General features: G+C 42.7%; 1 protein-coding gene across 3 annotated transcripts in view; it reads left to right on the top strand.

The window, feature by feature from the left end:
* The window catches only part of CAPZB (capping actin protein of muscle Z-line subunit beta), a 1,142,657-nt gene that overhangs the window by 960,547 nt on the left and 165,100 nt on the right, over positions 1-17,010 (top strand). For all 3 annotated transcript variants that reach the window (XM_044061787.1, XM_044061788.1, XM_044061789.1), the window contains exon 8: positions 6,320-6,396. In XM_044061787.1, the coding sequence (XP_043917722.1) occupies positions 6,320-6,396 (77 nt within the window). The remainder of the gene's footprint in view (positions 1-6,319; positions 6,397-17,010) is intronic.

Genomic DNA, 17,010 nt, shown 5'->3' with positions numbered 1-17,010 from the left:
CTTAATCGAATAAGTAAAGCTCAAACTTGAATATTGAAACTGTAAATTACGGCCGACTTAACCCAGGGAAACACTTCCCTTGGCCGTTTTGTGGAGTATGCTAGTTTCTCCAATTTGGAGCGATCTCGGAGTTGGTATATTTAGGTAGGGGGATGTGAGGGGGTGAAGCTCCCTACTTGATTTCGGATGTAAAGGGGTTTTTTTTTATTCGGCCAAGGGAAGTGTTTCCCTTGGTTGAATTGGCCATTTGACAGTTTTAGCTTTCAGTATTACAAGATCGAGCTTTAGTTATTCGATTAACTAAAGCTTTGATGTAATGTAGACGCATAATTCAAACCACCCATGTGTGGGGGCTTCACTCCCCAAATCTCCCTCAACTATGTATACCAACTGCAAGATTGCACTACAGTAGGGAAAAGGGCAAATTTCTTATGATGACCAACTTGATGATCTTCGTGTTTCACTGTTGCAGTCATTACATTTGTGTTATCTGCTTGCAGGTAGCCCTCAGTCGGCCTGATTAACAAAGTCTTGGGTCCTGCGTCGGTTGCTGTCCCTTTTTCCATGACGTCAGGTCGTCAGGGGTATAAAACATGCAGCCGATGCCATTACTTCAGTCTTTCTTGCAGTGCGGTGCCCAAAGCAGAAGCAGTTCGCAAGTGCCGGTCGGCCGACTCCTGAAATTTTCGTTTTCGGGTTTCAGAATCGAAGTCTTCAACTAAAGCTAAGTACCCAATTGGGGAAACTTTTTCTTGCTCCTTACCGATGTCCGTAAAAGTTAATAATTGCATTACTTATGGAAAGCAAATACCTCATAAAGGTTTTCATTCGTACTGTATTCCTTGCCTAAGCCCTGACTACAACGTACCTTGCTGTCTGTTTTGTGCTTTATTTAATCAGCGCACTGTTCGTCGTCGATATATTTTCACCTCTAAATATTTTGGTTCTTGGTTTAATTATCCAGAAATGTCGTCGGTTAGCCGTCCGACTACTGGGATTCCAAAAAAACGCAAAGATAAAGACAGAGACAGGCCACAGAGGTCCAAAACTGCCGACAACGCTTCTCCTAAGCTAGTCGCCAGTTCGCCAGTACTCCGTGAGGTGCTTTCGCAGCCCCTGATACCCTCTACTTCTGATTTGCAGGCCTCTACTGAGACCCATTTGGAGTCCGGTATGTCGCGAGATGCTTCAACTATGGAACCCCGTGGATGTCTCTACCTTGGATGGGTCCGGAGCCACTGTGCAGGCACCGGCTTCTGAGCATGTATTCAGTCCTACAGACTTGCATATTAAACAGACGCCTACTTCTTCACTTAGACCTAAATCTCGAACCATGCCTAAAAAAACTACGCCCAAGCCACATGCTCAGGCCTCTATGCCTAAAAAACAAATAAGAATGGCTGAAGATCTATTAACTCTAATCAAGGGTAGCCAACCCCCCTCCCTTCTAAGGACTGAAGTTGTTTATGAATCTTCTGACCAGGATTCTGTATTTTCTGATTCTTCTGATGATCTGGATTTGCCCTTATCTACTTATGAGGATTCTGATGCAGAGGACTCTATTCCCTCTGCTTCCCCTCCAGAGGATATTTCTTTTGGTGAAACCTTAAATACTCTAAGGGAGCATTTCCACTGGGAAAGTCAGGATTTTTCTGATTCAGTAAAGAGGCTCAGGGATTTCTTACTCCTGCCTCAGCACAGGCCTTTAGCTATTCCTTCTGTACTCGACATTGTTGATGCCTTTTCGGAATCTAGTTTGGCCCCTGATTCCTTGCCTCCTGCTCCTAGAAAACCTGACAAATACTACAGGGTCTCTGAGTCACACAAGTTCCTTTTTAAAAATCCTATTACGGATCCAGAGACTATTTCTCAGGGGCCCAAGGGCATTAAGACGACTTCTGCTAAAAATCCTATCCCTTCTGGTAGAGATTCCAGGGCGCTGGGTAGATTGGGTAAGAAGGTTTACACTTCTGCAACCTTGGCCATTAGGGCTTTAAACTGCCATTAGGGCTTTAAACTGCCAGTTTCACATGTTAAAGTATCAGCAACATGTTATTCGATTGCTTAAACAGAAAATGATGTTGATTCCTGATTGTGTGGAAAATAAAGAATTACAGGATTTAATGCATTCTGCTGAACAGGTTGGAAAACATACTTTGCAGTGTGGTTTTGCCTCACTAGTGGCCTCTTGCAGGGCTGCTGTTACTGTGTCTGTGCTCAGAAGGCATGCTTGGCTTAAGGAGCCATCTTTACCTGATCATGTTAAAGCTAAATTGTTGGATGCTCCCTTAAATCAGGACCGCCTGCTTGGCAACAAGGTTGAGGAAGTTCTTAAAAAGATGGAAGATGAAGCTAAATCTATGCAAACTGTTAGATTTCTTACAAGTTCAGCCTCCTAGATTTAGTAGGCACTGGCCCTCTAAAAATTGGTCCTTTCCAGCCCCTTCCAGGTCTTCTCAAGCCAAACCCAGACACAGCAGAAACCCCAAGTTTCAGTCCCAGGGGACACACAGGACTAAGCAGTGGGGGGCCTCCACTTCCAAATCGGGGAATAATAAGACTCCCCCCTACAGTAAACTGTCTCAATGACTTCCTTTTAAAATTTCCAAGCACTTATCAACTGACTGCCTCTTTGGGGGGAAAGATTGCCCTTTATGCAAAGAACTGGGAGCTCATTACCCAGAACAAATTGGTTTTAAATAGTGTCCCAGGGATACAGATTTCACTTCCATGTGTTGCCAACACCAAACGGGTGGCCGGACCTACCCCCAAATCAGTGAGCAGAGGCCCAAAAACAAGTACTTTCTCTCTTAAGCATGGGGGCTATTCAGTTGGTACCAGAAGAGGAAAAGGGACAAGGTTTCTACACAAGACTTTTCTTGGTACCCAGAAAAGACAATTCATGGCGTCCTATCCTGGACCTGTCTACTCTAACCACCTTTTTGGAGAGTCCAAAATTCAAGATGCTGACTCTTCACCAGTTTCCTATGCTAGGCAAAGACTCCTGGTTGGCAACACTAGATTTAAAAGAAGCATACTTGCACATCCCAATCAGGGAAACTTGCAGAAGATACCTTCGCTTCAAAGCAGGCTACACACACTATCAGTTCTGTGCACTGCCCTTTGGCTTATCTACTGCACCCAGGGTATTCACAAAGTGCCTAGCTCCAGTTATTGCATTTTGCAAGCAAAGAAATATTCAAATATACCCATACCTGGATGATTGTCTAATTCTGGCAGAAAGCCAGGGCATATTTTTCCATCATCTGGCCTTTGTACAAAGGGTTCTAACCTGTCTGGGGTACACCACAAACGAAAAGAAATCTCACCTGGTACTCTGTCAACAAGTTATATTCCTGGGAGCAAGCATGAATGCAACTTCCCAAATGGCTTACCTCACGCCAGAGAAACAAATTCATTTGGCAACCTACTTCAAACAAGTGTCCACAAAAACCCTGCTATCTGCAAGACAAATATTGCAAGCCTTTGGGGTTTATGGCCTCCTGCATTCTTCTAATTCCATATGCAAGACTGCTTATGAGGAAACTACAGTGGTTTCTAAAAAGCCTATGGAGTCAACATTTCCACGATCTAGAAGCAATGATTCCAGTCATACCTTGCCTATGCCTAGAGTTCCTTTGGTGGGCAGAGGCCTGCCACCAAAACAAGGGACTACCTTTCACACCACCCCCTGCTGGCCAAACCCTAACAACAGATGCATCATACTATGCATGGGGGGGCTCACCTGGCAGGGAAGTGTATTCAGGGTAAATGGAACCCAAGTCAAATGCACCTGCATATCAATCAAAAAGAAATGTTAGCTGTACAGAATGCTCTGACAGGCTTCAAGGACCACATTCTTCCAGGACAACTAATGATAAAGACAGACAGCACCACTGTTATGTGGTACATAAACAAGCAGGGGGGTACACATTCTTACCCCCTCTGCAGACTAGCCATGGCATTGTGGAACACAGCCTTGAGCTACCAAGTGCACCTACAAGCTCAATTCCTGCCGGGAAAATGAAATACACTGGCAGACAGACTAAGCAGAATCCTCATGGACCCACATGAGTGGAAACTGGAACCAAGGACTTTCAACATGTTGACAAGCAAATGGGGGAGCCCAGATGTAGACCTATTTGCCTCTCCCCAGAACTACCAATTGGACAAATTTTGCACAAGGACTCCCCACAAACAAGCCTGAAAAGTGGATGCCCTGTCCTTCAGCTGGAAAAATTTCAGTCTATGCCTTCCCCCTCTGCCTCTGCTCTCCAAAGTACTACTAAAAATCAAACGGGACAAACCAAGGATGATTTTGATTGCTCCAGACTGGCCACGCCAACACTGGTACCCCCTCCTGTGCAGTGTCACGGTTTTCCCCATGGCACCTGCCTCAGACTCCCTCCCCGTTGTCCCAGCAGGAGAACCAGTTTCTGCACCCTCAGCTTCTAACACTGAACCTTGCAGCCTGGCTTAATTCCCTAATCTCTCCTTTACCATCCCTCAGTAAACCTGTGATGGATATCATTTTAGAGGCAAGGAGGCCTAGTACTAGAAAATCTTATGCTGAAAAATGGAAAAGATTCTGTGCCTGGAACCAATCTCAAGGGTTGAGCACAGCAGCGCCCAATTTACTTCAGATTTTACAATACTTAACTGAGATGCTTCACAAGGGCCTGTCTTTTTTTCTCCATTAAAATCCATGCCTCAGCCATTTCACCTCATTATGACACAGAACCTCCCCTCTTCTCTCATCCACTGCTCAACCAGTTCCTCAGAGGGACCAAAAATTTGATACCACCCAGGAGAGCTCCAACCCCAACCTGGGACCTTAACTTTGAAACTCACTCTACCTCCTTTCGAGCCAGCTGCTACGGCGGGCTTAAAATTTCTTTCTTGGAAAACAGTTTCCTTTTAGCAATCACTTCAGCTAGAAGGGTATCTGAATTACAGGCCCTTATGGCAGTGGAGCCTTTCATCATCTTTCAAGCGGACAAAGTGTCCCTCAGAAACAATCCATCCTTCATGCCCAAGGTGGTATCCATTGTGGCTCTTAATCAGTCCATTCGTTTGCCAACCTTCTTTCCCAGTCCACAGAACAAAGGGGAACGGATACTGCATTCCTTAGATGTGCACAGACAACTTAGATTCTACTTGGACAGGACTAAACCTCAAAGGAAGTCTGAACAACTGCTGGTGGCATTTGCTGCAGGGGCAGAGGGGAAGGCTATTTCAAAGCAAACCATTTCTAAATGGATAGGCCATTGCATTCATTTTTGCTATAAGCACCATGGAAAACCTATCCCCCAGAGGATCAGACCTCACTCCACCATGGCTGCATCTACCTCTACAGCCTTTCTCAGAGGTGTCCCTACCTGGGACATCCTAGAAGCTGCTACCTGGAGTTCTGTACATACTTTCACCAAGCATTACCATTTGCCAATTTTCTCTAAATCCAGAGCTGGCTTTGCCACTGCAGTCTTGCAGGGCCTTATAGCTGGTCCAAATGCTATTTAAATTCTTCCTCCCAACCATAGCTTTGGGAATCTACCCAAATGTAATGACTGCAACAGTGAAACACGAAGAACATAGTACAGTTGTGTACACCTACCATAAATGTAGATGTTCGAGTGTATTCACTGTTGCAGTCCTGGTTACCCTCCCACCAGCCCCCTAACTTCTTTTGGTTGTACCTCTACTTTCCTTTACTATGCTTAAAAGCTTTTTTTGTGTATTTGCTTTTTTTGTTGGAGGTATATCATTGTACTTTTATATTTAATTGCTTTCCATTTGGGGGGGGGGGGGGCAACTGACATCTGGGGCAAGAAAAACTGATGTAATGGCGTATGCTGCATGTTTTATACACCTGACGACCTGACTTCATGGAAGAAGGGACAGCAACTGACGCAAGACCCAAGACTTTGTTAATCAGGCCGACTGAGGGCTACCTGCAAGCAGATAACCCAAATGTAATAACTGCAACAGTGAATACACTCAAACATGTACATTTATGGTAAGTGTACACAACTGTACTTTCTTTCCCTGGATAAGTCATTCGCTGATGTGAACGTTTACTGTATTAGGGTCGATGAATGAGTGAAGGTTCGCAGAAATGAACCTTCAACAAAGTCTTCATCAGCAGAAGGAACACACAGTGGTCCCTGCTACCACAGCTTTGCCTTCTCAAGAGTGCTATAGGTTGCTGAATGAGTGGGTTCAGTAATGTGGTAATGGGCAAGAGAGTAGACATCTGTGAGCAGAGCAGGAAATGGGAAAAAAATTCTGTTTGATTAAAATAGTGGTATTTTTATTTCAGGACATGGAAAATAAGATCAGAAGTACGCTGAATGAAATTTATTTTGGCAAAACAAAGGACATAGTCAATGGACTGAGGTAACTTTCACACTCTTGTAATGTTTTGGAATTCATTATAAAAAAATTGTTTCTCTCTTAAATTTGTGCTTCGTTTTCCTGTGATTTTTCAGTCTTTTTACATCTCAGTATCTTATAATTTATATCTCACTGATAATAATTTGTGCTTTAGAATGATTTTTTTTCTGTGGAATCATTTACAGAAAAGTTGATTGATGGTGTGTCGCACCATTTTAAGTTGGAGCCAAAGGGCTTGGTGAAAAGAGCAGTGTTCAAATGTTTTCTTTTCAGGTTTATAAAGTGACTTTGCAAAGGGGAAAGGAAGGCATCATTACCCTGAGTTACATTATATGTAGCATGAAATTAATACTAATATTATTGGGCATAACCTGCTTTGAGACCATTTAAAAATCAAGCCATCTTGCAAATTAATTTGCATAGACATTTTTTGCCTTGTGAACAAACTGAATATTTAGCAGGGGTGGTTGCAAACAGCTTGTATAGGTATAGTATATGGACTGATGGTGAGAATTGTTCTTAATTGAGTCCACCCTGTCCATCAGTCAAAAAGTTGCAAGTTTCCAGGAGGGTTTCTGACCTAAGAATGCACGAGTGCTCTTATTGGTTCAGTTCACTATATTGTTTTCCACTACATTGTGTATTTTGTCCCATACTCGCACTTTGAATCTCAAGCCTGCTGTCTCTGAAAGTTTTTTTCATTTGATACCTTATAAACCTACCAAGCATCTTGACAGTTTGCTAGCCGAGACCCTTACCAGTATTGCCTTTACTGACTTGGGGAAAAGACCAAGTAGAAGCACTCTTGTAGTTGTTAGCTATGTAGCCATGGAATGTAGCAGTGCAGGAAGAAGCCCCTAGATTTCCTTGCAACTTGAAAAATAGTGGCTGTCGAGCTGTTCAGTGACCTGACAAGTGGATGGGTCCAACTTACCCCTTGGGACATAGGATGTGCATGTCACCATAAAGACAGACCCTTGGATCATAGACATTAGTTTAGCTCTTGTAGTTGGAGTGTATCCTGGGTTTCCACTGCTTCACAGCCTTTGGTTGCTTGATTGGAGGCCACAGTTGAGCTTGCTTGATTTTGGGGAGAAGCTCCTTGACATCTGGCTATATGTACTCTCCCCTACCCCCCCCCCCCCTTTGCAGGGCAACTTTTTTGCGACTGAATGTGGCGAAGGGAAGGGTGCCCATTGTAATCAAGTCTGCTAGGGTCCATGGCTTAAGGCTTTGGACATTAAACAAATGTTTGCTATATATGGTGGTTATTAGTCATGAGTATAAGACTGGACCCTTGTGGGGGAATACAGTCTGAAGCTGGCACCGGAATTGCCACAGGTTTGTATTCATGTGATTGCACATGGTTTCCCAGTCACAAGGCATCTGGTACATATCGTTTGCACATTTTCCTGGTCATGAGACCATGTCCGAGCAAACAACTTCTGGTAGACAGGGACATATAACTTTCCATCTTACTTGCACTTTTTTGAAGAGTGCAAAAATTTGAAAGTTATTATCTGTGAGGCAGACGTAGGATTAATCCACTCCTGTCTCTGTCCCCTTCTCCTTACCATGAACCCTTCTTTATAAAAGCTATCAGCTGATGAGAAGCATCCTGGATTTGTAGAGAATCTCTGAATGAAGATCGAGGAGCATTTGGTCATCTTCCTCCTGGCCTATGGAGCCAGATATTAAAGATGTTATGCAAACAAAATAAAGTCATCCTGACTCTAGTCCTTTTTCATGTAGGAAGACCGGAATAAAAGTGTCCTGGGACTAATTCTTGTGATTTTATTTATTTATTTTGTCCCAGAGATCATAGCATTTTACTAAATTACCACCAGATAGAGTCCAAAGCTCTGGATGTTGTAACAAGTGCGTGTACGCTTTTGCCAGATTGGTTCTCAAGACCCTCCGCTATTTGTTTCACTTGTCCTGATTTCAGTCTCATCTTGTAGGTTAGACTGAGGAAAAGCTTGATGACCTCCATGAGGCTAGACTCCAGGATGTTATCACAGATACTGTAATGACAGTTAAACTAGTCATGTTTTATGTAGCCTTTTTGTCTTTAATTGTGAAGATGCTTTGACCATGTCCAATGGCTTGTGTGTATGTCTGCACAATACACCATAGCTGAGGCCAGGCCTTCCTGTCTCAAGGAAGAGTTCAGCAAAAACATTTACATTCACCATAAGACTTAAGCTTGAGGCGCATCTTCTAATACTTTGGTATTCAGAGATTATGCAAAGGCTAATCATCTAAAACTGAATGATGACATGGCGTCGCGTCTTGATGACCCCATTGTGTATGTTGAATCCTTCACTGCCAGATTTTATGCACACGTAAATAGTGCGTAGACATATTTGACCCTCAGAAATACAGTGCCAAATTCAAAACTAAAGTCCTTTGGTGTAACCCAAAAATAAACAGTAATAAAAGAAAAAAAACTTGTAGCACACAAAAATCTAACTCTTAAGATGCTAAAATGCTCTTACTAAAGTAAACAAGGAACTCTTGACCCTGATCAAATCAACTAAAGCTAGATATGTAAAAAGAATAGCCACCCAGATGAGATGGTCACAAAGCCTTCTGTAATTATGTTAAAAATCAGACAAAGCTAAAGGCATTTCTCCTTGCATTGGAGAATGAAGCTGTTCCTGGTATCTCCCTACATCTGGTCAGACAATCAGTCTGTCATGTGATGAAGCTGTTCCTGGTATCTCCCTACATCTGGTCAGACAATCAGTCTGTCATGTGGCAGCTAAGCAAGCGGAGATGTATGAGAATCTGTGTGAAGGGAGGCAGTGGTTAGTTGGCACCTAGTTGTAGACGGGGCTGTCACTCTGTCAGTGGTTCATATTCTTAAGAAAATAAGCTGGTAGACTATGTGAACCACTTATCCAAAATACTGTCTTTTTGATGTGAACTCGAGGCCTTGCCTGATCTAGGATTTCAGGAAGTTGGAGAATCCAGAGGTCAACCTGTAAACCACTGGGAGGAGTGCCACCTTTCCCCTTTTCTGCAACTTTTAGTGGGACATGGGGGTGCAGTGTATGCATTCTCTATCTACTAGCCCAAAGGGTTTTATATGCATTTCTTCTGATATTAGTTTTTGGTATGTTTCAAGGAGGAGAGACTAGAACTCATTTTGTTTGCTCCTTGATGGCCAGTGGGTGCATGGTACAGGCTATATCTGTCCCCTAACCACACAAAAAAGCCTCACAGTTCTAGCAGAAAGCCTCAGTAGTTGAGGATAACAAGCTCGATCTCAGATCCTTGGCTGCTGTTGTAGATGCCCTTAATCAGACTTCAGTGTGGTTGCTAGAAAGCCTGTACCTTCATGTTGAAGTAGGTCCCATGGGCAAAATGGTACCTAGTGGCTACCTTACTCTTTGTTTACTATGATCCTGACAGTTCTCTGGCAAACCTGTATGATTTAACCCTCATTTATTCCATAGTGATGTTTGCGGTCTGTTGTTTCTGAGCATCATAACTATGTAGGGCTAGGTTGTAGTCCAATATCAGCTGTTCAAGCAGCTGCTTAAGAGTGCTGCATCTTTCTTCCCTTGAAGAAACCCTTTCCCTGTTAAGACCTGAACCACATGAATGACAGGCTTGTGTCCTACTAATTAGGTGCTGAAGTTCATTTCCTAGGATCACTGTTCTGCTGGCCATCACCTTTGTGCATAGAGATATTTGAGCTTCATGTCCTTGTTTATATGGGACCATAACTCTCTATGTTCATCATAATGATGGCAGTAGCCATAGCTGTATGGGTTATATCCTCCCAAAGATAGAACAGCAGACTATCTTCCAAAGCTTTGTCATTTTCCATGTGCCCAAATCATTAGTCATCTCGAGCTGAGCTGACTAATAAGACAGAATTGGACATCAAGCCCTTCAGAGCTTTCCTTACATTGAAGAAGGCACACTTTGGTGGGCTTTCGAGTATCAACGGTAGGCTTGTGCGGTTTCTTTGCAGGGCAAACAAGTTCCTTCTGGAGAAAACGTTTACACCCAAAATATTGTTTTAATGTACTTTCCTTCTTAGGAAAGTTATTTTAGGTAAGGAATTAGTATTTTAATGGGCTATCACAAGACTTGTTTGTAATTTTAATTCAAGCATGTATTTCCTCCTCCTCAAACTTCTGTGAACAGGAGTATTTACTAGATCTGTCTCATGGTGTAATTCTAGCCATTGATCCTTATAAGGTGGCTCTGGTAAAAGAGAGGGCTGCTGCTTTTCCGAAAGAGAAGTGACACCCCAAACCCGTGTGCAAAAATGAGAAAAAAGGTTTGTGGGTGAATGGATTCAAGAGCCTGAATCTGGACAGGAAGATAAAAAGGCAAGAAACAGGGTTTTTTCCTCAGATTTCTGATTCAGACTTAGAGGAGAGCTCAATTTCTGATTCTCCCAGTGGGCATTGTTGTTTCTCTGAGACTATTCCCAGAATTTGCCAGTGTTTTCAGTGGGAGAACAGAGGTTTCTCAGTCTCTCAAAAAACGCTGTGAGCTGCTACACAAGGAATTTCCAGAACCTTCACCCATTACTCCAGTTCTGTTGGCTTTGGAGGGGGTGTGTCACTGCCTGCAATTCTGGTAATCAGCCTACTGTCACTAAAGAGAAAGAGAGAACGTATAAAGTTCCTCAGTCTTTTACGTTTTTAGGCACTCATCCCAAATCTGACCCCGCATCTGTAACTTTAGTTAATAATGCTGGTGTCAAACATTTGATTAGTTCCAGTTCTACTCTTTCTGACAAGGATGGGAAAATTATTGATAAGTGTGGAAGAAAAGTCTCTCTCTGCAACTTTACTTTCCAGAATTTGGAATACTCAGGCTCATATGTTAGTTTATTCTGGCAAGTTGTAAAAGTATGAGGAATGTTTTGGCGTCTGTTTCTTTTTGTGAGGAAAAATCTACTTTAAATAATTTAGTTTATTCCAGTTTACAGGTCACAATTCATTGTTTACATTGTGGAAATTACTTAATTGTGGAAATTACTTAATCCTCCCTTATTCAGTATGCCGACTCTTCACTTATATCCATCTCAAGTAACATTCCTGAACTACACTCCCTGACCCAACAAGCCCTACTACTCACCGAACAATGGCTCTCTCACAACCTACTGATCCTAAATCCCAAAAAGACCAAACTCCTACTTTTCCTTCCCAGTTCTCTTTCTCATCACAAAACTTCCTTTTTTAGTACATCTTCTAACAATACAACTGTCCAACCTGACACCCACACAAAACTCCTAGGGGTCATTATCGATGACGAACTAAAGTTCAACCTACACATACTCCAGTGTATAAAAAAAAAAAAAAAAAACAGAAACTAAGTCTGCTATATCGGAACAAAAAAATTCCTAACCCCTGAATCTAGACTTACCCTGGGCCAGGCACTCCTCCCCTCCCTCTTATACGCTGCCCCAGTTCTTACCAATATCCAGGCCTCCACTCTAAACAAACTCCAACAGACTTACCATAAAATAGCCAGATTCATTACTAACTCCCCATACAACTCACACCACTGCATTTCTTTAAACTCTCTTCAATGGCTTGAACTTCCCCAATTTCTGCTATCTTATCAATTTCATATGCTACACTCTATTCTTTTTAAAACCTCCTCCTGTCCATCTCTATCTTCCTTACTCTCCTTCTACATCCCATCCCGGACCCCCTGTACTTCTGACCAACAATTACTTGATGTCTACCACCCAAAAAGGTCATTAGGCAAACTACTCTACAAACACTCCCTTGCCCATGCTTGGAACAAACTTCCCCTTGACCTACGTTCAATCTCCCACACCTCACACTTTAAAAATGAACTAAAAGCTTATTTTCTCAATTCCAGGACCTGCCCATGCCACGACCCCACATAGTCTTCCTTCCCTTTATGTACCCTCAAAAGGACCATACTTAGTATGTCATTACACCTCTCTCTCCATTGTGTCTACTATGCATTTGCATAATTTTATACAAACAAAAAAAATGTATTGTTGACCTATTGAACTATATCAATGTAAAATTGTTACTAAGCTTCTTTTTAATGCAACTTTAACTTTATGCATGTAACCCAACATATAGGAATCATTTTGCTATAACTGCTATTATATCAATATTGTTTAAAATTGTACTTGTTTAAAAATGTACTACTGGAGCTTTTCTCCTCGGGTCTCCACTGAAAATGGGACACAAGCCCAGTTGGACAAACCCGGTTAACAAATGTCAATAAATAAATGATACTACTTCCAGGGCTACGACACTGGTACTGTTTTGAGGAGGTTTGCCTGGCTGCTTTCCCAGAACCTCCCAGTTGGTGTAAAACATTGAGATTTAAATTCTGCTTTTGTATAGAGATTGTTTTTGGTTCCTCTCCTGCAGAGATTATCAAAACATGTAATGAAAGGGGTAAGTTGATTCAGGGAGTCTCTTTTTTTTCAGCCTGCCTTTTCCAAACTTTCTATGGGGTTCTGTAACACTTTATCCAATTTCAGCTAAAAACAAAGTCTTACCAAAGTGCAGGTAAACAGACATTTAAGAAGTAGTAGCAGGGGGGGGTTCCAAAAAGAATACAGGAATCACCCCCGGCCAGTGACAAGTCCAGTCAATCAAAAAGTCTATTTAAGGAACCTTGTATTGGACCAACACCACCCTGGCAGTCACTTTTCCCTTCCAGAGAGTCTGAATCTCCACTTTCCTCTTTGGCAACACTTGGTTTCTGACAAATTGATTTTTGAATATCATTCATCAAGGTTACCGATGGCAGTGGGAAGGGACCCCCCCCCCTTTTTTTTTCAAGGAGATAATTCCTCACCCATCAGAGCAGACTCCGCTATTTCCCCTTGTCCTTCGACACGTGTTGTCTTAGGAATGGATAGAACCAGTTCCTCCTTCCCAGGTTCAGAAAGGTTTTTTTTCAAGGGTATTTTTTAGTGCTAGAGAAAGAAAATTCTTTGAGACCATCTCTGGGTCTTTCTTTCCTAACCCTGTTTGTGGCAGTGCTCATGTTGAAAATGCTAACGCTTCACAACCTGTTTACCTCTTTTTCCTCATTTGTTTCCTGGTAACACTAGATTTAAAAGATGCTTATCACATCCCTATTAATGCAGGCTTCAGGCATTTCTTAAGGTTGTGTTTGTCTGTATCCCGTCATCAGTTCTCTCCCTTACCATTTAGAGTGTCCACTAAGTGTCTAGCTTCATTTATTGCTCATTGTAGACTACAGGGGATCCACGTTTCCACATTTAGATGACTTATCTTTGCAGAGTCTTTTCAAAGTGTCAGGACACTTTCACTTAGGTGAGAGATCTCTTACACAAGCTGGGAATCCAAGAGAACATTCAGAAGTCTTTTTGATTCCTTCACACGGGATTGTATTCTTGGGGTGTCTGCTGAACACCTCAGTTCAAAGAGCTTTTCTGCCACAGGGAAAAATAGATCTATTTCTAAGGTTTTCCACTCTGACTTCGGTCACTGTGAGGGAATACCTCAGGATTTGGGGTGCCATGCTATCTATGATTCTCATGATACCCATGGCAAGACTACACATGAGAGAGTGTATCTGAAATTTCTTTGGTCCCAGTACCCAACATCCTTTGTGTTTTCAGATTCCAGTGTTGGGTTTTGTCATAAGAGAAATCATTTGGTGGGGACAGCAAATTTCCCTAAATCCAGGTCTCCCCTTTTCCCTCCTTGTTCCAAAGCAATTGTCACAACTGACTATTCAGACTTTGGGGAGCTGTTTCATAAGGGATAAAAAGTGCAAGGTGTATGGGACACTAAGGACAGACACAAGTACATAAATATAAAAGAGGTGCTTTCCCTGATCAGGGCACCTAACTCTGTTAATCATCTTTGGTCCCTTGGACTTCCTCAACTTGTTACAGACAATAACACAGTGATGTAGTAAATCAACAAGTAAGGGGAAACCAGGTCTTGCCCCCTTTGCAGACTAGGCTTTTTAGCTTGGGATATAGCTTATCAGTACAGTCACACTCTGTAGGATTCTACATCCGGAGTTCTTCACAAAAATGAGGAGTCTGTTCCAGAGAATGGTAGTCTCTGAGATGCATACCTGTCCCTCCAACATGTTTTGTGTCGTCACAGATGATGTTAAGATCCCTAGATAGGGTATTTCTATTGCTGCTGTTTTGCGAATGTTGAAGAGATCCATCAGGGTTGGATCACAGAATGCCTTGTAGGTTAGGCATAGATCGCCCCTCAGTAGTCTACAGAAGACCAAGTACAGGGACAGGGCTTTAAGGCAGCCCTCATAGCACATGCTGTTTAAATCCTGTTATTTTACAGAGTAACCTCTGTGGCCATTCCAAGTTTTGCAAATGCTTTATCAGTTGTCTGCTGAATGGTGCATTGTACTCTGTTATTTGTCTAATGAAGGCTGAGTATAGTGGCACTATTATCTTCTTAGATCTGAATTCCTTAGGAATCCCCCAAGGTCATTGTGGTGACTTCCCTCTGGCCTAGGAAACTGTTTTCTGCCTTCTTTTGGAAATGGCGAGGGGCAATTGACACAATCTTCCTCAAAAATTAATCGGCTCACACGAGATCAGAGGTGTCTGATACAGTCAAACCCCAGTCAACTTCAGCTGACTTCCTGGGTGATAGAGTTTTGATTCTGTTTAGTGACCTGTTTACTGAGGAAGTGTAGCAGGTTCTAATGGAGGCTATTAGCAAATGGAAAAGGTTTTCTGTTTGGTGCCAATAACATAAGCAGCACCCATTCAGAGCTAGTGTTTCTCTGGTTTTACAATATTTGTATGAGCTGCTATCCTATGGCCTTTTCTTACACATTCATCAAGATTCAAGTTATCTGCTATTTTAGCATGTCTGCCCATTGATCCTCCTCTTTCAAGGAGTTTTTATCTCAACATGTTTTTGAAAGGAGTTTTTAAAAGGAGTTTTTGAAAGGATCCTCTTTGGGATCCTAACTTTGTCTTAGAGAAGCAAACATTTGAACCAGCTGATCTGGCAGACTCCAGGTTCTGAACACGGGAAAGCTGTTTTACCTGATTGCTCTGACCTCTACAAGAAGAGTCTCTGAGTTGCACGTTCTTATGGTGAGTCGATCCTTTCCACAGAAACAGGGTTTCTTTGAGAACTAATCCTCATTTTATGCCTAAAGTGATATCCAGATTTACTTTAAGCCAAACTATCCATCTCCCCATTTTCTTTCCTGAACCTAAACATGAGGGGAAAAGGATATTTCATACCTTGTATGTCCACAGGGAAACACTTTGGAATCTCAAAATACTGAAGTGTCGAATTTTAGTATCTCGAGACCAAAGTGTCGAATCTGGAGATGCACGAAACTCCAGAGTATCGAACCCGCGGTACTAAGGATTTTGGGGAGGATCTGTGTGTTTGTGAGTGTGTCTGGGAGTGTTAGAAGTGGGTTAGGGTACGTAGGTGAGAGTGTGTGTGTGTCAGTGTTGATAGTGGTGGTGGTTGTATCTGTGTGATGTGTGTTTGTGCGAGGGGGGTGTGGAATGAATGTTGGTGAGTTTTGTGTGACCTCTGAGTTGGTATATATAAGTAGGGGGGGTGCAGTCTTCCCACATGGGTGCAGGGGGGCTTGCTACCCTGCTTTATAGTGTGTGTGTGTGTGTGTGTGTGTGTTGTGCAGAGATAGATGTAGTTGTGTTTGTGTATGTGCGTTAATGGTCGCGGTTTTGGGTTTTGTTTTTTTTGGTGTTTCGGCATTATCGTCTCAAAATACTGAAATTCGATATTTCGGTATTTCGAGATTATAAAGTTAATCCGTCCACATACATCTATGGTACTGTCTTGACAGAACTAAATCTTTCAGGTCTTCAGACCAGTTAATTTCTTGTAAAGGTAAGGAGAAGGGGGCAGTCTGTGTCAGTACAGGCTATTTCCAAATGGATGTCTCACACTGTTAACTTTTGATCTGAAGTAGTTAACTTCATTTGTGCATCAACCTATGGGTATTCGGATCCATATCGGATCCGAGCCAGCAGTTTCCAACAGCTGAGATCCGAACTCCAAGCTCCTCCCCCTAACCATAATCCCCTGCCATCCCTACCTGACCTCAGATCTAGTTTGCCGCGGTTGAAGCCAGCAGCTTGATCTTTGAGTTCCAGGCGTTGGGATTTTCTAATCAAGACTTTGTGAGGAAATTGTCTTTTTTCTTTACTATCCTGACAAAAAAAAAAAAAAGTGTTGCGTGTGTTTAGCTTCCCCTTGTAGTTTTCTTTGCTACAAATTTTAATTTTAGCTTATCCCCCCGTGAGAGCGTTAGGGCGTGTGTCTGTGTGCGCTTGGGGCCTGGTGTGTGTGTCTTTCTTAGTATAATGTCTGAGGCCCCAAAGACATTCTTTTCTAAGTGTACCGAGTGTGGCCATAAGCTAATCCCAGCGGATGGCCACACTTGGTGCGTTTTGTGCCTTGGGGTTGAACACCTCTCCTCTGGTTGCACTATTTGTGCGGCGTTCAACCCCAGGGCACTTAAGGACCGGAGGTCGAAGTTGATTCTGGCGGGACTTCTGCCCCCGGACTCAGCTCCGACCTCCGGTCCCCCCGTGGTGCCTGCCACAGTTGCGGCAGTACCCACGACTGCTTCCCTTCCCCT

The sequence above is a fragment of the Protopterus annectens genome, chromosome 2.part0 (genome assembly GCF_019279795.1).
Source record: "Protopterus annectens isolate FY-2018-M chromosome 2.part0, PAN1.0, whole genome shotgun sequence".
NCBI lineage: Eukaryota > Metazoa > Chordata > Ceratodontiformes > Protopteridae > Protopterus > Protopterus annectens.
Note: the sequence above shows the minus strand (reverse complement) of the source record. Positions and strands in the feature narration are given on the sequence as shown.